The 20,090-nt window shown below is 61.2% G+C and overlaps 1 protein-coding gene across 2 annotated transcripts in view; it reads left to right on the top strand.

Annotated features, from left to right (window-relative positions):
- The window catches only part of WFS1 (wolframin ER transmembrane glycoprotein), a 39,470-nt gene extending 19,678 nt beyond the window's left edge, over nt 1-19,792 (top strand). For both annotated transcript variants that reach the window (XM_037829351.1, XM_037829352.1), the window contains exons 3-8: nt 1,373-1,455; nt 5,861-6,005; nt 7,805-7,975; nt 9,643-9,723; nt 12,649-12,797; nt 17,182-19,792. In XM_037829351.1, coding sequence (XP_037685279.1) covers nt 1,373-1,455; nt 5,861-6,005; nt 7,805-7,975; nt 9,643-9,723; nt 12,649-12,797; nt 17,182-18,990 — 2,438 coding nt within the window. In that variant the 3' untranslated portion in view covers nt 18,991-19,792. The remainder of the gene's footprint in view (nt 1-1,372; nt 1,456-5,860; nt 6,006-7,804; nt 7,976-9,642; nt 9,724-12,648; nt 12,798-17,181) is intronic.
- Nucleotides 19,793-20,090: the final 298 nt, after the last annotated feature.

Here is a 20,090-nt window from a genome sequence, read left to right as displayed (position 1 = left end):
AAAACCAGGAAACCAAGAAACGCCACAGGGTGGGGTGTAGGCTATGCAGGAAAGCTGTGCCCGTGCACGGACCCTGAGGTCTGGGGAGAATCCTCGCTCCTCCTTCCCCAAACCCTCCAGCACCCTGATGTCATCCCAGGGCCCTGGCCGGCCTCAGGCCACTCGCCGCAGCTTCCTCGCCTAGGCCCTCTGCCTCCCGTGGCCGGGCAGCATTCACTGCGTCACAGCCCAGCTCGGCCTGGCGCGGAGCCAGCCCTGGACGCACCCCAGAAGGGAGGGCCGGGCAACCGTGTGGCTTCATGGGCCGCCCCCAGGTCTCCGTCCATTCCACCCTCTGCTCCCCGGAAGTTGAGAAAGTGGACACCTGTGCCCCTCTGGTGAGCCCCCACTGCAGGCGGGCTGCCTCCCAGTGGTGCTGCCAGGCACCGGGCACCCAGCACCCTGCCAAGAGACGGGCCCTTGTGTCTCGCTGCCCAGATGAGCGAGAGAGACCAGGAAACGCGGGGTTTTCATTATGTTACTGCCCATAGCTGGGAAGGCTCTAGTGAAAGCATCATTCCAGGATGCTTTGGAAAATGGGGTAACTTTTTAGAAAGTAAAACATCACGGGCTATCATGGGCTTGGACCTGAGCCCATATTCAACCTGAGGAAGCTGTGCTAGGAAGACGACCCCAAAAGGAGGAGATACGAGTGTGGGGTCGTCTGTGGCACCCTTTTATGGAGTGGAGGAGGATTGGGAATGAACTAAGCACCCGACAGGTGAGAGTGGGATGAGAGTCCGGGTGCAGGCCCTGGATTCACTGGTCACCAAAAGGGTGCGCCTGGCAGCAGAGCTACGTGGGGGAGGAGTTGTGCCAGTGATGCTGACGTCAAACATGGGTCCTGGATAATAACCTCCAAAAAGCGTGACTGTGCGGATGAGGACAGGAAGCCATGGTGGGGCCACGAACGTGGTTGGTTTACTGGCGAGCACATGGGGTCCAGGTTCCTTCATGCATTTAAGTCTGGGGCTTTCAAACCTGAGCCCTCAGATCTTCCTAGAGCCCCCCATGTAAAACAGGCAGGAACTGAGCTGCTCTGGCTGGAATGGGGTGGGGGCCACCAGATCTGCCCCCTCCGCCTCCCGTCCCCGGTGCTCTGAGGTGCTGCTGGAAACCAGCCCCAGGGTGGGAGCTTGCTCTTGGCCGCCTGGAAGGCACATCCCGTCAGAGCAGGTTCTCTCTCTGAGTCTGTGCCCGTCCTCCTGGCATTGGCTTTAAAGGGAGGAGAAGCCCCCAGGTCTTCCGAAGCCTGCCCTGCCTTCCCCTCCTGCCCCACTGACAGTGACAGGACCCACTTTGTGACGTTCTGTTTCTTTTTTCCATGTTGAAGGGCCTGGGAAGGATGAGATGGATGTCCCCTTCGAGGAAGTCCTGGAGAAGGCCAAGGCTGGGGACCCCAAGGCACAGACGGAGGTGAGCAGCCACCCCTACAGCCTGGCGGCTGGGCCGAGAACTCCCCTGCCCCACGCAGACGAGTCGGTGCTGGACGGGGAGTGGGAGACTGCGTGCTGTGCCCGCCAGGCACCACACTTCACGCTTGTCACGGCTCCTATCGGGCCCCTTCGTCCAGCTCGCGCTCGCCTTGGGCTCCACCTGCTCCAGGCCGTCTTCCTGCCTCCTGCCTGTCCCCCTCTCCTGTGTGGGACCAGCTGGCTCGGGCTCCCTCGGCCCCACTGCCCACGCTTCACCCTTTGCCTCCCTGAGCCTTGTCAGTCCGTGGTGGTGGGCACGGCTCGCCATGAGCTGTGTGCCCCAGGCCCTCCCAGCCACTTGTCTGTGCACTTTCCAGAGGCTGGCCTCATGCCCTGTGCTGGGTATGGTAGGGGCCAGACAGGCAGGGCCCCCGTCCTCACAGGCTGGCAGGTCAGCAGAGGAAGCAGAACAGAAAACAAGTGAACAGATTTATTCCACATTATGATAAGGAGGGAAACCAGCAAAGCGTTGAGACGGGTGTGGCAGAGGGCACCCGGAGACCAGGGAGGCTTCTCTGAGGAGGGGCGTCTCGGCTCAGGCTGGCACTTGCACACCTGGGGCCCCGAGGATCCTTGGCACATCTCAGGAGCTGAAAGGTGCAAGGGGGCGGGAGGAGGGAAAGGAAGTCGGGGTGTCTGTGTGTGTTGGGGGGTGGGGTGGGATGATTCAGAGCCATGGCAGGAGCCTGGGGAGCCACTGGAGGGTTTCAGACAGGCATGATGTGCTGCTGCCTGGTTTCCCAAGGTCCCTCTGGTTCTTGGGGTGGGGAGGGCCGGGGAGGAGGGGTCCTCAGGAGGTCAGGAGGTTTTCCTGGCTGTCACCTAGGCAGGATGGCGGCAGCCGAGACAAGGGTGGTGACAGTGCAGCTGGACAGGGAGGGTGGACCCCTGGCCACCGGGGGTGGGCCTGGCGCTGCATGCGAGCACGGTCAGCCTCTGTCCTGGCTGCTGGGCTTGGGGTGGAGCCAGGTGGGCAGTGGGGCCACTCGCTGGCTTGGGATGGGCCAGGGAGGCGAGGCACAAGCCCGTCCTGGCCCAGTGATGCCTCCTGAAGATATCAGGGGAGCTGTAGGGGGCACTGCTGGGAGGCGAGCTGCAGCTCTGGGAGGGTCTGGCTCAGCTGCACATTGGGAGCCCCTGGTGGGGGTTTAGAGCCGTCAGGCCAGATGCCATCGCTGGAGAGAGGGTGGAGCAGGCAAGAGCCTGGGTGCTCAGAGGTCACGTACACCCGGGGAGTGGCCGAGGGGCCCGGGGAGGCGCGTGGCGCAGGAGGGTGGTGGGCTGCAGAGGGAGGCTGGAGGAGGCAGTGAGGGGGAGTGTCGGGGAGGGCCAGGATAGCCAGACCAGGACCGGCACGTCTGCTGGGTCACCGTGGGCGGGACCCTGTGGGCAGTGGAGGCCCGGGGGACCGGGTTGAGGTCCGGGGCACCGAGAGGGAGGTGAGGACAGGCAGGAGCAGCCAGCGGGGGCCGCAGACCCCAGGTGGGAGAAGTTGCTGGTGGGGTGCGGGAGGGGGCTGGCCCAGGATCCGGCCCCAGGCTCCAGCCCCGCTCCCTGCCAGGTGCCCCACGCCCCCCTGCCAGGGAAGGGGGAGAACCCGGGCTCAGGGGGTGGGGGGTGTTGCAACGCCTTTAGCAGGGGGCCAGGTGTCTGCAGGGTAAGCCTGGGCTTCCCCTCACACCTCCTCCAGTCCTCACCTGGGGGGGCTTCATCTTATCCTGTTAAGAGGAGGTGCCCAACTCAGTGGGCAGGAAGCCGAAGGAGCCCCTGGGGGGCAGAAGCCGAGCCTGGGAGCAGACGGGCTGAGCCTCAGCGGGTCCCTGGGCACGGGGGGGTGGGGCAGCCCCCACTTGCTTCCTGCCTCCCTCTGCTCCTGGGGCCCAGGACCTGCAGGTGAGAGGCTGGCACAGGCCCGGCCCATGGGGCACACTCAGGGGTGTTCGCCCGAGGCAACCATTGCTGGCCGCGCCATCGTGTTTTATCCTCATGGTGTCTGGAGGAAGGAGTCACCGTTCCCACGCCCTGGATGAGGCCACGGAAGGAAGAAAGCCGGCCGGGAGCACGCAGCTGGGGGGGTGGCACTCCGTGCTCCGTCCACGGCCCTTCCTTTGCTCTGAGGGACGTGCTGAGAACCGTGGCCAAGGCCCCCATGCTGTCCTGGCAGGAGCACCTGCTCGGTCTGCCGTCCCCCCAGGCCCCGGCTTCTCGGGCTGCCCTGCCGGCTCCCCACGAGCTTCCAGATCTCTCGCCGTCTGTCTCTCTCTCTCTCTCCTCTGTCTCTCTCCATCTTGCTCAGATTCTCTCTCCCATTTCTTTCCCTCTGTTTCCTCTCTTTTACTCCATTTCTTGCCTTTCTGCATCTCTGCCTTTCTGCCTCCGTGTCTCTTTTTCCATCTCGCTCTGTCTCTGCCTCCCTTTTCCTTTTCTTTCGCCACCTGCCTTACTGTCTTTTCATTTCTGTTTCTCTCTGATTCTCTTTCCATTTCTCTCCCTCTCTCACCATGTCTCTGTGATTTTCTCTTTCCACTTTTCTGTTTTCCTTCTGTTTTTCTCTCTTGGCCTGTCTTTCACTGTTCCTGTGATTTGCTCCCTTTTCGTTTCACTCTTTCTCTGTCTCTCTTTCGCTCTCTCCTTACCTGTCTGTGTCCGTCTGCCTCTCTGCTGCCTCTCCGTGTCTCTCTGGTTTTTCTGTCCGTTTTCCTCCTCTCTCTCTCGTTGTCCCCATCTCTCGCGTGCGCAGAGTTGAACCCCTGCTGCCCTGTGAAGAGGGTGTGGCCTTGCCCTTGGCCGTGGGTGTTTGGGGAGCAGAGGAGCCCCTCCAGCTTGGCCCCGTTCTCAGTTCAGGGACTGCAGATCCTGTGCTTGGCCTCTCTCCCTGTCCCAGCCTGAGCAGTGCAGCTCCTGCCTGCTTGTGGCCCCATAGGCGCAGGCCATCCCCATGGAGGTGGGCACACAGGGGCCTGCAGAGGGGAGCCACCGGATCAGGAAGGGCTGTCCCCGCTGTCCACCTGACCCCGGGCCCTTGTGTTCTTGGCGGGTTTTGTCCATTTCTGCAGTGGTTTCACGTGTGGCCCTTGGCCCTGCAGTGAGCGAGGGCAGGAACCGGGGTCCTTTTGCTGCTGTCCCTCCCAGCAGGGCTTGGCCCACGGGGGCTCCATTGCACACTCTGAATAGCTGAAGGACGGGAAGGGCCCTCTGTGTGCCTGTGGCCCTCCAGCCCAGCCTCCCCGCCTCCTCCAGCTTCCTTCTGGATGTGTTGGCTGACCTGTGTCTCAGGGTTCTAGAACATCAAGTGTGGGATTCATGGGGTCCAGCTCCTGACATTACCAGTGAAGAGCCCCACACCCCAGCAGGAGGAAGGAAGCGAGCCTGGGGTGGCTTTGTGCCTCCCCTTCACCCTGTTGCCCCTTTTCCAGGGAGACCCAGAGGGATGCAGTGCCTCGGCCGAGGTCACAGATACATGGCCCCCAGTGGTTGTCTCTCCCCCACACTCTGTCCTCTGCATGTGGCTCCAACACGGGGCCTAGATCTTACCATCCCACAACCATTGAGCATGATTTCCCAACCCCCTTCTCTCTGCGGATGAGAAAAGCTTCCATGGAAACCACTTAGAAGTGAAGATTTTCTTTCTCCTGCCTTACATCCCTATTGCCCTCGAGCCTCCCTCCTCCAGCCCACTGCCCAGGCCTTCTGCAGGCCCTGCCTGTGCTCTGGGCCTTGCTCAGAAGGATCGGGTGAGGTCCAGGCTCCACAGGCTCCTTCTGCAAAGGCCAAATGGTGAATGTTCTCAGCTCTGCGAGCCAGGCTCCGTCGCAGCCCCTCAGCCCTCGGGCAGTGCAGGAACGCAGCCTCACGGAGACTGGGGACCCCAATGGTGTTGCCTGTGCCGGGGAAACATCTACAAACCCAGACGGTGGGCCGGATTTGGCCACAAGTTGCAGTTTGTGGACCCCGGGTCTAGCTGGCCTCTCTACGGCCCTGACTTTCTGATGATTTAGGAAGGTGGTAAATGGACCAGATTATAATTCTGAATTACCCCCCACCGCCGGGGGAGGCCCCAGCACTGGGTGAGCAGGAGCTGCCCAGGGAAGGAGCTCGCCAGGTTCAGAGCCTCAGTTGCCCCCTCCGTGCGGTGGGGGTGAGGAGGAGGTGACCTGGGGCTGGTCAGGCCCAGCCCAGTGCAGAGGCCCAGGGGGGCCTGTGTTCCCCCCACTTTTTCAAGAGGGGGTCTGGCTGGTGGGAGGGGGTGTCCAGGCAGCCCGAGGCCATCCCGTGGAGCACAGCAGGAGACCCCTGGGCATCATGTGCAGCCGCTGAGGGCCTGGCTGGTGGTGTTTGTCCTGCAGGTGGGGAAACGCTACCTGCTGCTTGCTGCCGATGTGGACGAAGAGCTCAACAACTGCACCGCTGTGGACTGGCTGGTCCTCGCAGCAAAGCAGGGCCGGCGGGAGGCCGTCAAGCTGCTTCGCCGGTGCCTGGCAGACAGAAAAGGTGGGTCTGCGCAGCTCTGGGCAGCTGCCCGAGGGATGAGAAATGGGCAGCTGTGCTCGCTAAATCTGCAATAAAATAACAGCAACAAAGCTTAATGCAGGGGTGCTGTTGGGAAAAGAGGGTCGTTTCTATTTCGCCAGGGCCTGTTTCATTGCAGACATTCTTTCTGCAGCCCAACATGGAATATTTAACAACCAGAGTCTTGTCCATCCCCTTTGGCTTGTGTTTGTCGACAAGCAGCAGTTAATTCTACCCCCTTCCCTGCTGGGTCTGATCTGGACTGCGGCCCGTGAGGAGGGCAGCTTCCCTGATGTCCAGCTGGAGAATGTGCCGTGGGCCCGCGGGTCAGAACGGCCGCTCCTTCTGACCTGGGTGGAGCAGCTGGGGACGTAGCTTCCCCAAAGGGCAGCAAAGGCTGCCCAGAGGCGCTCACCCCCAGGACGAGGCAGTGGGTGAACGTGCTTGGCTGGAGGGTTGACCTTTCACAAGAGAGGAAGGAGGAAAGGGGGAGCAGGGGTAGGGGGAGACGTGCTGGCTGCAGGTGCTCATGTGTCACGTTATCCTGGCCTGGTGCCATGAACAAGTGAGCTTCCTGAATGTTCCAGAACCTCAGAGAAAGATGAAAGTGTGTATCATAAAGGTTGTTTTTGGTATATATGTATTATTTTAAAAGTGTTTTATTCTTATCATAAAAAAACTGGAATACGTAGTAAACATAAGAATACAAATGACCCATAAGTTTGAAACGCAGAGAGCAGCTCTCCATATTTGGGTGTATTTCCTTCTGGTTCTGTATCATAATGTTTAAGGCTTACGTTTATTCTTTCTGTGGAAATTGGACTGATGCTTTGTAAAAATGGGAAGGCATCCCTGTTAGCCTGAATTCCTCACCAAGCCAACCCCGGTGTCCGGGACGGGCACAATCACCTTGAGCTGCCCGGCAGGGGTAGTAAAGCCAGATGGTCCCATGGGGAGGCCCGTGGCTCCCAGGACCAGCAGGGGAGGAGGGAGGCAGCCGAGGCCGTGGCCTCGCTCGGACCACCCCCATTTTTATGTTGGGTGCTTTCTGGTCAGAAAAGAAATGTGTTTATGTTGAGAATTTCCAAGTTTTAAAGGACAAAAAAAAAATGCAATTCCCCATCCCAAGTGTCTCGTGATTGAGCGTAGGGGTGCTGCTCTCCTGGGGGGGGGGCATCTTGATGTCCCTGGTGGTTGCAGGAGAAGGGAAAGAGGTGGCAGTTCGCGGGGCAGGGGGGCTGCCTGTCGCAGTGGCTGCGGGCCCAGCCTTTTCAGTCTTCCTCACAAAGGGCCGGTCCATGTGGGCAGGACACGGCTTCCCAGCCGCCCTTGGCGCAGCACCTCTGGGTGCCGCCGGGCAGTAGCTTGGCCATCGGTGACCCGGTTCTGAGGCCGGCCCCACTGTCACGCCTGGGTGGCCTTGGCCTGCGCGTCACTCCGTGCCTGGGTATCGTCTTCTGTGAAGTGGGGCTGCAGGACCTGCCTCGGGCTCATCGCGGGGGTGGCGTGAACGGGGAGCTAGCGGGGAGGTGATGAGGGTCCTTAGCTTGTCACCCACATGCAGTGGGCACGCGGGGAGGAGCCAGCCAACCCCTGACCGGAGTGGGTGCTGGCAGGGGCTCGGGCTAAAGGCTCTTTCTCAGGCTGGTCTGCCCTCATGACCACAGGAGCCTGGAAAGCCTTGGCCTTGCCCTGGCACTTTGGGGCGAGCTGGCGAGGCCTCCAGCATGCCGATGGTGTCTGTGGGCAGGATGGCGCCTTTACTCGGCCCTGTCTCCCAGGCATCACCTCGGAGAACGAGCAGGAGGTGAGGAAGCTGTCCTCGGAGACCGACCTGGAGAGGGCTGTGCGCAAGGCAGCCCTGGTCATGTACTGGAAGCTCAACCCCAAGAAGAAGAAGCAGCTGGCGGTGTCGGAGCTGCTGGAGAACGTTGGCCAGGTCAACGAGCATGGTAGGCACCCCATCCCCGACCTGGGCTTCCCGCGGGACCCAGGCCCACCCCACAGGGACCCTGGCGGGACCCTCACCATCGTGATCCTCCCTGTGGGGACCTCGGGGTCTGCCCGTTCTTTGGGGTTCCTCACTAAAACCCCACCCTGCACCCCAGGCTCGGTCCCCAGCCTGGCCACCCACAGGCCCTTTCTCCTTGGGCTCCAGCTTCAGCCTCTCAGCCCCCTGGATCCCTCTCCGGACCATTGCCCCCTCCTGCTGACAGGAGCAGGCAGAGCCATACACTCTAAGGGTGTCCTGGGGGGCTGGAGTGGGGATGGCAGATGTGGGCAGACCTGGTCCCCTATACCAGGCCCCTGAGGGCCGCTGAGCCGGCCGTCTCCAGAGCCCTCTCCCCCCAGCAGTCTTGCCCACCAGCTGTAGCTCCCCGGCACCCACCTTTCCAGCTTGGCTTTCACACAGGCTCCCGGGGCAGCCAGCTGGCACGGCAGATGGGGTGGGAGAGCAGGTGTCCCCCTTCCAGCTGTTGAGAATGGTGGCCCTCTGCCCCCCACTCTGCCACGCCCTCGTCCACCCTCGCGGTCAGACCCTGTGGCTGTGGCTCGGAGCACTGTGGGCGCTCAGTGCTGGGGCAGGCTGGGGTCCCGGAAGGCCTGGTTCTGCGTTTTGTTTCTGAAGCAGAGGAGTGTTCACCAGCAGGCCCGGGGCAGCAGGCCCTGCTCCCAGGAGAGAGTGCAGAGAGACTCCCCGACCCTTCACTGGAGTCTCGGGGACCCTGCCTGTCAGCCTGGGCCCCGCAGAGCAGGACTTGGCTCTCAGGACTTGGGCCACTGTCTCAGCCAGGCTGGGGGAGGGCTGCATGTTGGGGAAGAGGAGGTGCTGCCAGTGAGATTGGGGGCCCGGCTGCAGCCCTGGAGACTGTGTGTGATGAGCAGCTGGGGCCCAGCCCCGGGAACCCCTGCCCAAGGCCCGAGGTCCCCCTGCCCAGGCTCCTCCCCCAGGCCCTGCCCTGTCCCCCTCATTGGTCCAGAAACAGTTTCTGGACCCCGCAGTCCTCAGCTTCCCTGTCTCGGAATCTCAGTGTTGTGTGGTCTGCTCCCTTGTCCATCCCCCTGCTTGGCTTTGTACTTGCAAGGGCGGGCCTGGTGCTCAGCGTTGATTCCTCAGTGCCTGGCATGTAGGATGGGCTCAGCAGACATCTGCAGGGAGATGGGGGTGATGGCGGCATGCTGATGGAAGGGCACAGTGCCTAAATCCTGGCACCGTTGTTCCTCAGACAAACCCAACCCTTGCTGGACCTGGGGTGGGAGGCACAGGGACCAGAGGACCTGGCCTTGGCCTCCCAGGCTGGCCAAGGGGCATTCATACCAATGGGCAGTGTGGGCCGTGCCAGCCAATGAGGGCAGCCGTGCTCTAGTGGTGGCGTCCACTGACAGGATGGCCTGTGTCCAGTGCGGGTGGGAGAGCCCTGGCGGGGGTGGGGGCTGGGTCTGCCCTGGTGGGCAGGTGCTCAGAGGTGGCTGCCTGGAGTGGTGGCCCATTGACTGCCTATCGAAGGCTGTGACGGGAGACCCAGGCCTTGTCCCCAGAGCTTAGGGATGCCCTGGAGCCTGCTGGCCAGGTTTTGGCAGCCCACCTTGATTCTCCCTCTGCTACTGTTCCCTGCAGATGGAGGGGCACAGCCAGGCCCCGTCCCCAAGTCACTGCAGAAGCAGCGGCGGATGCTAGAGCGCCTGGTCAGCAGCGAGTGTAAGTATGACAGCCAGCCCTGTGTCCGCCACCACCTGCCGCCTCACTCCCCCACCAGTCCGGGCCCCCGTCCACACTTCCCCATGGAGCCCAGGCCCTGGCCCTTCCGAGATTGCAGAGAGCACGGGCAGGTTTCTGGTCAGGTCCATCCAGGGCTGTCTGGGGCAGAGTGTCTGGGCACTGGGGATCCATCCTCCCCCACCAGGAGGCTCTAGAAGGACAGACATGGGACAGAGACCAGAGATGGCGACGCTGCAGGACGGGGATGCTGGCAGGTGGGGATGCGTCAGGGTGTCAGAGCCAGACGGATGAGGGAAGGAAGACGAGCCATGCAGAGGGCCAGGGGAGGGCCCCTGGCAGGACCGGCAGCATGAGCAGAGGTCCAGAGTGGACCACAGCATGGGGTGTGGGGGCCTTTTGGAATTCAGGGAAGGTGGAGGCAGAACGTGGCGGGAGAGGATATAGATTCGTGGGGGGCCATGCTGAGCCTCTGGGACATCTGCGGGTCAGAATGAGGCAGGACTCAGGCCCTCCCTGTGCCACTGCCCCTCCCGATTGCTGCTCCAGCCGCAATGGGCGTGTTGGGCTGCTCAGCATCGGCAGGGAGAGGGGCCTTGCCCTGGCTCTCCGGCCCCTCGGGCAGAGCCTCCATTTCTCTCTGGGGCTCAGTTTCTCAGTGAGCTGCTTAGAGGAGATGCCCGACGGACCCCTCGGTGCTGGGAGCTTCTGTTCAGAGGTGACGGCATACAGAGGGGGCCGCTCCCCACCTTCCAGAGGGCTGAGAAGGAAACCATCTAGAAAGTTTTCTTGGAACTTGAGTGACAAGTTGAGGCATCGCGCCCACGTGTCCCTCCCTTGCAGTGGGCAGCCGGGAGGCACATGTGTTTTTCCCTTGCTGCGTTTGCGGGAGGCGAAGAAATCTGTCACGCTGCAGCAGAAAGAAACGTATGAGTAATAGAAACAAGAAACAGAGAGGCTTTTAAATGTCACTTTTTAAGCCAGCACTGAGAGTCTCACAGGGTTTGGGATGGAGAGCGCCTCCGAGGAGTGGGCGAGGTGGCGAGCTCATCCCAAAATAGTCTCCGGTGAAACCGCTCCCGTCACGGGGAAGGCGCCGTCCTGCTCAGCTTCGACTTCAGCACGTGGGGGTGCTGATGAAGCGCATCAGAACTTGCTGGGCCTGGCGCCTGCTGGACGGTCGCGGGGTTGTGTGGGAAGAAGGCGCCCTGGGCTTGGTGAGCCCAGGTCCGGGGCCCTCCCTGCCACTCACCTGCTGGGGCATCAGACGGAGTCGCAGCCATGAACAGCACCGTCTGCCCAGGTGTGCTGGGAGCTGGGGCCTGCGCCCGGTGGTCAGCCCCGGCCAGCCCCCCGACCCCGAGGATTTCTTTGCCTTCGCCTCCCTTCAGGACGTCACTCCAGCACTTCCTGTCTTGACTGGGACATTCTCAACAGCTTATAAAACATGACTGGTTTTTTTCACCTCAGAAAAAAATATGCCCCTCTCTCGGCCCTACCTGCCCATCAGCTGTCACCCTGTTTCCCTGCTCCCCTTTCCAAGAACAACTCCTCAAAAGGGGCGCCTGTAGCCACCGTCTCTAGCCACCGTCTCACATTCCTCTCCCGTGCTCTCAACCCTGCTCCAGCCAGGCTTTCTCCCCGTCCTTCCACCAGAACGGCTCCTGCTGAGGTTCCCAGACCTGACAGGGAGGACTCTCTTCTCCTGGGCGCCCCTCACCCGCCCCCTGGGCACCCTGCTGCGCTGGCGGCTGCTGCTGTCTCCGTAGGTCTCCCATCCCCCGACCCTCTGGGTGTTGGAGCCGCCCTAGGGGTCCGTTCTCAGACCAGACCCCCAAGGTGTCCATGCTCGCTGCCTGTCTGTGACGGCCCCCCTGGTGTCAGTGCCGTCAGACTGCCCCACGCGGACCCACCCCGCCCCCCGGCCACGTGCATCGTGGCCACGCACCCGCCTGCCCCACCGCAGCTGCCCTGTCCCTCAGGGCACTTGCTCCCTTCTGGGTGGTACCCAAGGCTCTGGGCCCTCACAATGGCCACAGGCACAGCCTGACCCGGGCCGCGGCCCCGCTTCCGGGGGCTTTTGCCACACCCCACAGCAGCCCCTGCCCCTCACACCCACCCTGGCTCCTGGCCCCGCAGCGGCTTCCCACTGCGTCTGCAGGGCCCACTGTCCCCGTTCCGGCCAGGGCTCTAGGCTCTGCCCGCTGCTGCTACGGTGCGTCTCTGTGCTAGGTCAGACCTCGCACTCATGTCCAGGCCCTCTGGCGGGGCCGCCTCCCTTGCTGTGGACGCCAGTGCCCTCCCTGGGCCCAGCCCCTGCTGACCCCTGGCCCAGCCTCCCCAGCCTCACGCGTTCTCTGGCCCTGCTGAGGCTCCGGCCTGAGACTGTGCACCCGCTGTTCTGGGGCTGCCCCGTGAGCTGCGCTGCGACCTCCTCCCGGGCCCAGCATCAGTGCACAGCCCTGTCCTTCCTGCCTGCCCCCCCACCCCGACCGTGGGGTGCAGCACATGTCACTGTTTCCCTTGTTGTCGTTGGTCTCCTGTCTTGCCCCACGAGCATGTCACTTCCATCAGGCAGGGACGTTGCTCCCCGCCGCCTCCCTGTGCCTAGGACGGGCCCTGCATGGCTGCTGCTGGTGAGTGTCCGGGGAGAGAGCCACGCGGTGCGCCCAGACCTGTCCCGAACCCTCTAGAGCTCAGTAGATGTCAGAGGTGTCTCCGGCATCTATCAGCCTGTGTTGACGCACCCACCAAACCCTTCCCGGGCTCTCCTCTCAGGCAGCGGGGGGAGAGCTCGGAGGTGGTCCTTGGGGAGTTCGCAGCCCTGCTGCCCTGCCCGGCCGCTCCGTGCTGGGGCGACAGCATGCTGCGGGCCTGGCTGACTCTTCCTTCTCACTCGTGCCCCAGCCAAGAAGTACATAGCATTGGATGACTTCGTGGAGATCACCAAGAAGTACGCCCAGGGCGTCATCCCCACCAACCTGTTCCTGCAGGACGACGATGATGACGACGAGCTGGCAGGCAAGAGCCCTGAGGACCTACCCCTGCGCCTGAAGGTGAGCCGGGCCGGGGGCCGGGAGTCCCTGGTGCTTCCCAGGACCACAGGAGCCTCCTGGAACTGTGGCCTGTCTGTCAGGGAAGGGCATTATCTGTAACTTCTGAACATGGCACCAAGCTTAGACACAGAGGGAAGGTGGAGAGGGGAGGGGTTCCCAGAAACAAGGGGCACCCACACCCTTCCATCTTTCTGTGCAAAATGCTGCACAGAGAGCAGGGCGGCCTGGGTTGGAGTCAGGCTGTCATTGAGACTGTCACGTTGAGAAAGTTCCCATGTAGTGCACAGAAAGGACCAGTTCCTCTAAGGTGCCTGGAGGCTTTCCAGAACAACAGGACGCAAGGGGACCGGCCGTGGCACCTCGCTTGACCGGGACCCGCGGGCAAGGTCGGGGCTGGCCTGTCAGGTGGTTGCTGGTGCTAGGGAGACGGAGGAAGTGGGGTGACGGAGAGAGACTGTGGTGGGGTGAGCAGGGGACACAAGGAGGTGGTACGTGCTGGCCACCACTGCCAGCCACAGGCGATGAACGTGCGAGGAGCACACAGGTACGTGTGGATACCCCGGGAGCAGCGGTCCTGCTGCCTGGTGCTTTGTCTTCCTGGCTGAGGGGTGGGGGCTGTGCTGCAGACAGGAGACGGCCACACCGGCTGCCCACAGCCACCCCCACTCAGCACCTGTGAGTTAGAGTGTCCTGACCTCACGCTGCAGAGACGGCTCAGACTTTCCGAGGCTCCAGCTGACCCAGTTGTGGCAAGCACAGCAGGCCTGTGAGCACAGGCGTTGTCATCCCGAAGCCCAAGGGCACTAGTTATCCGGGAAGTCCCCACGTCTGTGCACTCCCAGCTGGCTGGGATTGTGTGTAAATGGCCACCGTGTCCACAGTGTATCAGAATGGGGTCAGAAGGTGGGAGATGGCCAAAAGGTCACCAGGCACCGAGTTTAGCTCAGGAGCTGGGCTGGGAGCTGGAAGGGCTGAGGAGGGTTGGAGCAGGTGACAGCCCCTCTGCACAGCTCACTGTCTGGCCGGGAGCCAGGCAGGTAAGCAGAAGTGTGTGGAGGGGGCTGGCCTGGCTACACTTGGAGAGCAGATCACGCCAATGGTCCGAGGGTGGTTCTCAGCGGGACCACCAGAGCTGGGCCCACCCCAGGGTGACAAGGTCATGTGCCCAGGGTAAGAGAATTGAGCCGGCCAGGAGGGTTCAGAGCCCAGGGGTGAGTTCAGAGCTCCATCGAGGGGCCATGCCGAGGCAGGCAGGGGCTGACATTTACCACAAAGAGGACCCCGTCGGCCCCTGCTGACCTGGAAGGAGGAGGGTGGGGCACCTGGTACGGTGCTGGGCAAGGAGGAGGCGTGCCCTAGGCGTGCCCCAAATGCCCGTGAGGGTCAGAGGGGAGAGGGGAAGCTGGAGGGGTGGGAGCCCGGCTGAACAGTACCTGAAGGGCCTCTTTGGACAGGAGAGCCTTGAACTCTCCCGGCAGGAGGAGATGAGGCCGGGTGTTTTGTTTCGGTGTCTGAAACGGTCAGAAGTGCACTGATTCCTTTACATTTTGTCGCATTAAAAGTCTTTTGGCAAAAGAGAGACAATGAATCATGGCAGGCGTTTCTACAAACAGAAAGCTGTTCCGCTTTTAACAGCTGTTTGGAGAACAAAGGCGGAGACAGGCTTTGGGGGAGACTTCACACCCCAGGTGAGACGTGACAGGCACCTCTCTCTGAGCTGCTGTTGCCCCCGCAGAGAACGTTCCAGGACTGCACGCAGTTCTCTTCTCAGTTACAGGCAAAACCCTTTCAAAGTTAGATTTAACAGTATTTTCTAAATCCTATATGTTTTTCACATTAAATTATAGAACAATACAACACATGAAAAATCTCACTCAGCTTTAGGCGGAAGCAAGTTTAGAATTACTTGCCTCAAGATGATTAAAGGCAGGCTCTTTGTTCGGCTGCATCGGTTGTAAATAGTCTCTTTTCTTGGTTTTTTGTGTCAGCAAAGAAAAATCGTTGATGACCTTGGACCTGGATGGAATGTTCTTTATTGTGCCTTTGGTAGACCAGATTCTCTACTCGCATTTTCTGTTTCCCTTTTTTCTGCTCAGTTTATTTTTTTCCAACATTCTTGACAGAAAAGGAGACCAAACTCTTTGGCCCCGCAATTCCTTGGGGCCCCAAGAGGTAGGACTTGGGTGGAGCTACAGGAGGCAGGTTAGGACCTTAAGAGGGAGGACGTTCCCCCCGTCAGAGTGGCCCAGCTGTGGAACCGGGCCCTGCCAGGCTGTGCACGCAGAGGCCAGACCTCATTCCAGAAGCTTCATTGCCTTTTAAGGGCCCTCCTGAACGTGTGATTGTGTGGGTCCTGGGGTGTGAAAAAGTACGTACAAGTGGCCTTTAGCATGAAGACAGGACTTCAGATTGATTGTAGCGTGCTAGCTTCTATGGTGCCGTGAGGCCAGCCCCGTCCAGGCCGCGCTGTGTTGGCCAGTGTGGCAGGGACAGTGTTGATGGGGCACCGTCTGGCCCACCCTGCCAACAGCAAGCCCCCTCCCCAGAGATCCACAGAGCAGGAGGCCGCAAACCCGAACACAAGCACTGACTCCTTTCCTAACTGGGGTTTAGCTGGCCGCTCTGGCTTCCTACGGAATGTTCTCCTCCCCATGGATCCAGAGGCAGTCTGCTTTTGTAAATGCTTGACCGCTCCCTGGCAAGCTGCAGAAAGGCCCTCACAGGCTGGCATCATGGTGCCCGGGTCCCCCGCTAGCCGTCTCCAAACAGCGTGAGCGTTCTGGCCGCTTGCAGGGAAGGGTTGTGGCCCCAGAGAGCTAGGGGATCCCCAAGCTGGTTCACTGCTTTTCTCATTCATTTACTTATTAAAAAGTGGTGATTTAGGAGACGGCTGCCAATGTATGAGTTGAATGGAACTCTTCACATGCATGTGTGTATAGACGTGCTCAAAAACACACTTTTCAACATTCCAGTTTCCTTCTCAGCCCCAGTCCTCATCTGTGGAAGACTTAACCTTCCGGTCACTCCCAGCATGTCGTCTTGCATTTACAGCCAGGGCCCTGGGGCAGGTGACAGCCACACACTGGCCCAGCTGCTCTGCCACTGCCCACCTGGGCTCACCCATCCTCAGGGCCTCACCTGGGCACTGCCAGCTTCCTGTCTGCCAGCGCCCGTTGATTCTCTCGTGGCACCCCGCGGAGAGGCTTTGGTTCAGGCTCTTGACCCGCTGGAATCTCGCAGACCCCTGCCCCGCTACCCCACTCCACAGTGCCTGAGGCTGACTCTGGGCATGGCCTCATTCTCTGCCCCCCACCACCTCCCCTCGTGCCTGGTGGGACTGAGAGCCTCTGCACACTCTGCACAGAAAGCCAGGCGGGAGGTGGGGGGGCCCGACCCCCTTCCACAAGGCTGCGCCTCAATTACCCTCCACATCCCTGCACTCAACATTGGCCGGGTAAGGGCCAAGAATTGCTTCTGCCCTTTGCAATGGGCACACATTGGGAGAGTGGGGGTCACGATGTGGGCAGGACTCCCTCTGAGCAGGCTGTGTGGGCCATGTTTCCGTTCTGAGCAGTAACGAGGGGTGTGTGTGTGCGTGGGGTGGGGGTCGGGGGGGTATATGTATGACTGAGTGTGTGTGGGGGGGTGTGCATGAACGTGTTTGTGTGTGTGGCAGCAGGCAGTTGGTCCTTGGGGTCTTGTTGCCACAGTGCAGACTCCCCTCCTGGCCCTGTAGCAGTTGTGTCCTCTCTTCTCTCAGGAAAAGACACACCAGGTCTGCTACTCAGGTTTCTAGGGTACCTGTGGCTACTTCCGGTACTTGTCAGCCTGCCCCTCTTTAATGTCCCTGGTGACAAGCCCCGTGGAGGTTTGGGAAGCTGAGGCTCAGAGGCATAGCCCCTTGTGGCAGTGTCGAGCTGAGCCCCAAGCCCAGGCTCCCCCGCAGCAACAAGCCTGCGGCCCAGGTGAGGCCCAGGTGTACTCCTCCAGGTGCTGGAGGTCTCACAGGGGAGGCAGGCACGTCTGAGTGTGGGCGACCCTGGCAGAAGGTAGAGAGGCAGGTGTCAGGTGTGGGGTGTGGGAGCCAGGGCAGGACTCCAGAGGCCCAGCATGGGGAGTCCAGGACCTACAGAGAATGGTCCATTCAGACCAGGTGCCGGAACCACGCAGTCGAGCGTGGGGAGGACTCGGCCGCTTGGGGAAGGGTGTCAGAGGTGGGAGGACCCTCTGAGCACAGGGCCCAGTGGCAGGAAAGTGTCGAGTGAGTCCCTTTTGCCCACAGCTGGGGTGGCCGAGAGGGAGGAGGCAGGGTTGGAGCATGAGGGGCGGTTCTCGTCCAGCCCAGATCCCAGGTGCCGTCTTCATCCCCGTCCCCTCTCCCCAGGTGGTCAAGTACCCCTTGCACGCCATCATGGAGATCAAAGAGTACCTGATCGACGTGGCCTCCAAGGCGGGCATGCACTGGCTGTCCACCATCATCCCCACCCACCACATCAACGCCCTCATCTTCTTCTTCATCGTCAGCAACCTGACCATCGACTTCTTCGCCTTCTCCGTCCCCCTGGTCGTCTTCTACCTGGCCTTCGTCTCCATGGTCATCTGCACCCTCAAGGTCTTCCAGGACAGCAAGGCCTGGGAGAACTTCCGCGCACTCACGGACCTGCTGCTGCGCTTCGAGCCCAACCTGGACGTGGAGCAGGCCGAGGGCAACTTCGGCTGGAACCACCTGGAGCCCTACGGCCACTTCCTGCTGTCCGTCTTCTTCGTCATCTTCTCCTTCCCCATCGCCAGCAAGGACTGCATCCCCTGCTCAGAGCTGGCCGTCGTCTCCCTCTTCTTCACCGTCACCAGCTACATGAGCCTGAGCTCCTCGGCCGAGCCCTACACCCGAAGAGCGCTGGTGACCGAGGTCACGGCCGGCCTGCTCTCCCTCCTGCCCACTGTGCCCTTCGACTGGCACTACCTGAAGCTCCTCGGCCAGACCTTCTTCACCGTGCCCATCGGCCACTTCGTCGTGCTGAATGCCAGTGTCCCATGCCTGCTCTACGTCTACCTCTTCTACCTCTTCTTCCGCATGGCCCAGCTGCGGAACTTCCAGGGCACCTACTGCTACCTGGTCCCCTACCTGGTGTGCTTCATGTGGTGCGAGCTCTCCGTGGTCATCCTGCTCGAGTCCACTGGCCTGGGGCTGGTCCGTGCGTCCGTCGGCTACTTCCTCTTCCTCTTTGCCCTCCCGATCCTAGTGGCCGGCCTCGCCCTCATGGCCGTGGTGCAGTTTGCCAGGTGGTTCCTGTCCCTGGAGCTCACCAAGGTGGCAGTGGCCGTGGCGGTCTGCAGTGTCCCCCTGCTGTGGCGCTGGTGGAGCAGGGCCAACTTCTCCTTGGTGGGGATGGTGAAGTCGCTGACGCGGAGCTCCATCGTCAAGCTCATCCTGGTGTGGCTCTCGGCCATCGTGCTCTTCTGCTGGTTCTACGTGTACCGCTCGGAGGGCATGAAGGTCTACAACTCCACGCTCACCTGGCAGCAGTACAGCCACCTGTGCGGGCCGCGGGCGTGGAAGGAGACCAACATGGCGCGCACCCAGATCCTCTGCAGCCACCTGGAGGGCCACCGCGTCACGTGGACGGGCCGCTTCAAGTACGTCCGTGTCACCGAGATCGACAACAGCGCCGAGTCGGCCATCAACATGCTCCCGTTCTTCATCAGCGACTGGATGCGCTGCCTCTACGGCGAGGCCTACCCCCCCTGCGGCCCTGGCAACGTCTCCACGGCCGAGGAGGAGCTCTGCCGCCTCAAGCTGCTGGCCAAGCACCCCTGCCACATCAAGAGGTTCGACCGCTACAAGTTCGAGATCACGGTGGGCATGCCGTACAGCAGCCCCAACGGCCCCCGCGGCCCTGAGGACGACGACATCACCAAGGACCTGGTGCTGCGGGCCAGCAGCGAGTTCAAGGGCGTGCTGCTCCACCTGCGCCAGGGCAGCCTCGTTGAGTTCAGCACCATCCTTGAGGGCCGCCTGGGCAGCAAGTGGCCCGTCTTCGAGCTCAAGGCCATCAGCTGCCTCAACTGCCTGGCCCAGCTGTTGCCGGCCCAGCGGCACGTCAAGATCGAGCACGACTGGCGCGGCACGGTACACGGCGCCGTGAAGTTCGCCTTTGACTTCTTCTTCTTCCCCTTCCTGTCGGCAGCCTGAGGACATGTCCACCAGCCACCAGGACCACCCCCACCTCCCACCCCCAGTGCAGCCCCCAGCCAGTCAGACAGGGCGTGATGCTGACGTGTACGTGTGTGCGTGTGTGTGCTTGCGTGTGCAGGGCCAGGGCTTCAGAGACCTTGCGCTTGTGCACAGACTGCTCAGGCCTTGGCAAGGTGGGGCGGCTCCTGATGGCTTCGACCACTCTGGTGCCACGCGTGGTTGGAAGTTGCATGCACAGCCACTCCCACAATTCGGGCCTTCCAGATTGCGGCCGGTGTACCAGATTCCCATTTCCTGAAGAGCACTTTATAGGTGAGATCCCCCCACCTGCCCTCCAACCCCCCAGACCACCTCACTGCCCCTCATTTGCTTTTGTGTTGGATTTGTATTTAAAGAACCACATGTGCTGCCGTGTAAACAATCGCACGTCTTATTTATTTAATCTTTGCTGATTTTTGACAACTGTTTGCCAATCCCAGGTGATGTGCAAAACCGCCTGAGCGCTGCCGCGCGGTCAGGGTTTTGCCTGATTACATAGGTCAGAGGTCAGGTGTGGGAGCACTGGCTCCGGCCAGAGCGACTCCGTGCTGGGCACTGGGCACCGCCATCAGCCTTGCGACTCTCTTGTCACGTGGGTGATGCATGGGTGTGTGAAATTTGCTTGAATCCACCAGGATGTGAGAAATTCAGTATAATCCTGGGGCGTCTCCACCCAGTGCTCAGAAAAGCTTGTCCATGTTTGATACTGTAAAGGGGAAGCAAGGTCCAAAAGTGGCCGAAATAAAACTCTTTGGTGAAATCTGGAGTCCTGTGCATTTTTTGTTTTGTTGAGAAGAAGTCTTTCCTTATGCGTGTGTGAAGAGTATCGATGGGTGCCTACTTGCATTGACTCAAGCGCAAGTGCAGTTGGCGTTAGAGCAGAGCGGAGCTCACGTTCCCGGTGTTTCGCGGCCCACCTGCCGGTAGAGCAGCCTCGGTGCTGCCCTCAGTGGGCGAGGCCCAGGGGGTCCGCCCTCCACCCCCACACCGGTAGGAAGCCTGGTCTCGGCTGGCTGGGGAGTTGCAGTTTACTAGATGAAAATGGTACATAGTCACGA

This window comes from Choloepus didactylus, chromosome 3 (genome assembly GCF_015220235.1).
Source record: "Choloepus didactylus isolate mChoDid1 chromosome 3, mChoDid1.pri, whole genome shotgun sequence".
Classification (NCBI taxonomy): Eukaryota; Metazoa; Chordata; class Mammalia; order Pilosa; family Megalonychidae; genus Choloepus; species Choloepus didactylus.
Note: the sequence above shows the minus strand (reverse complement) of the source record. Positions and strands in the feature narration are given on the sequence as shown.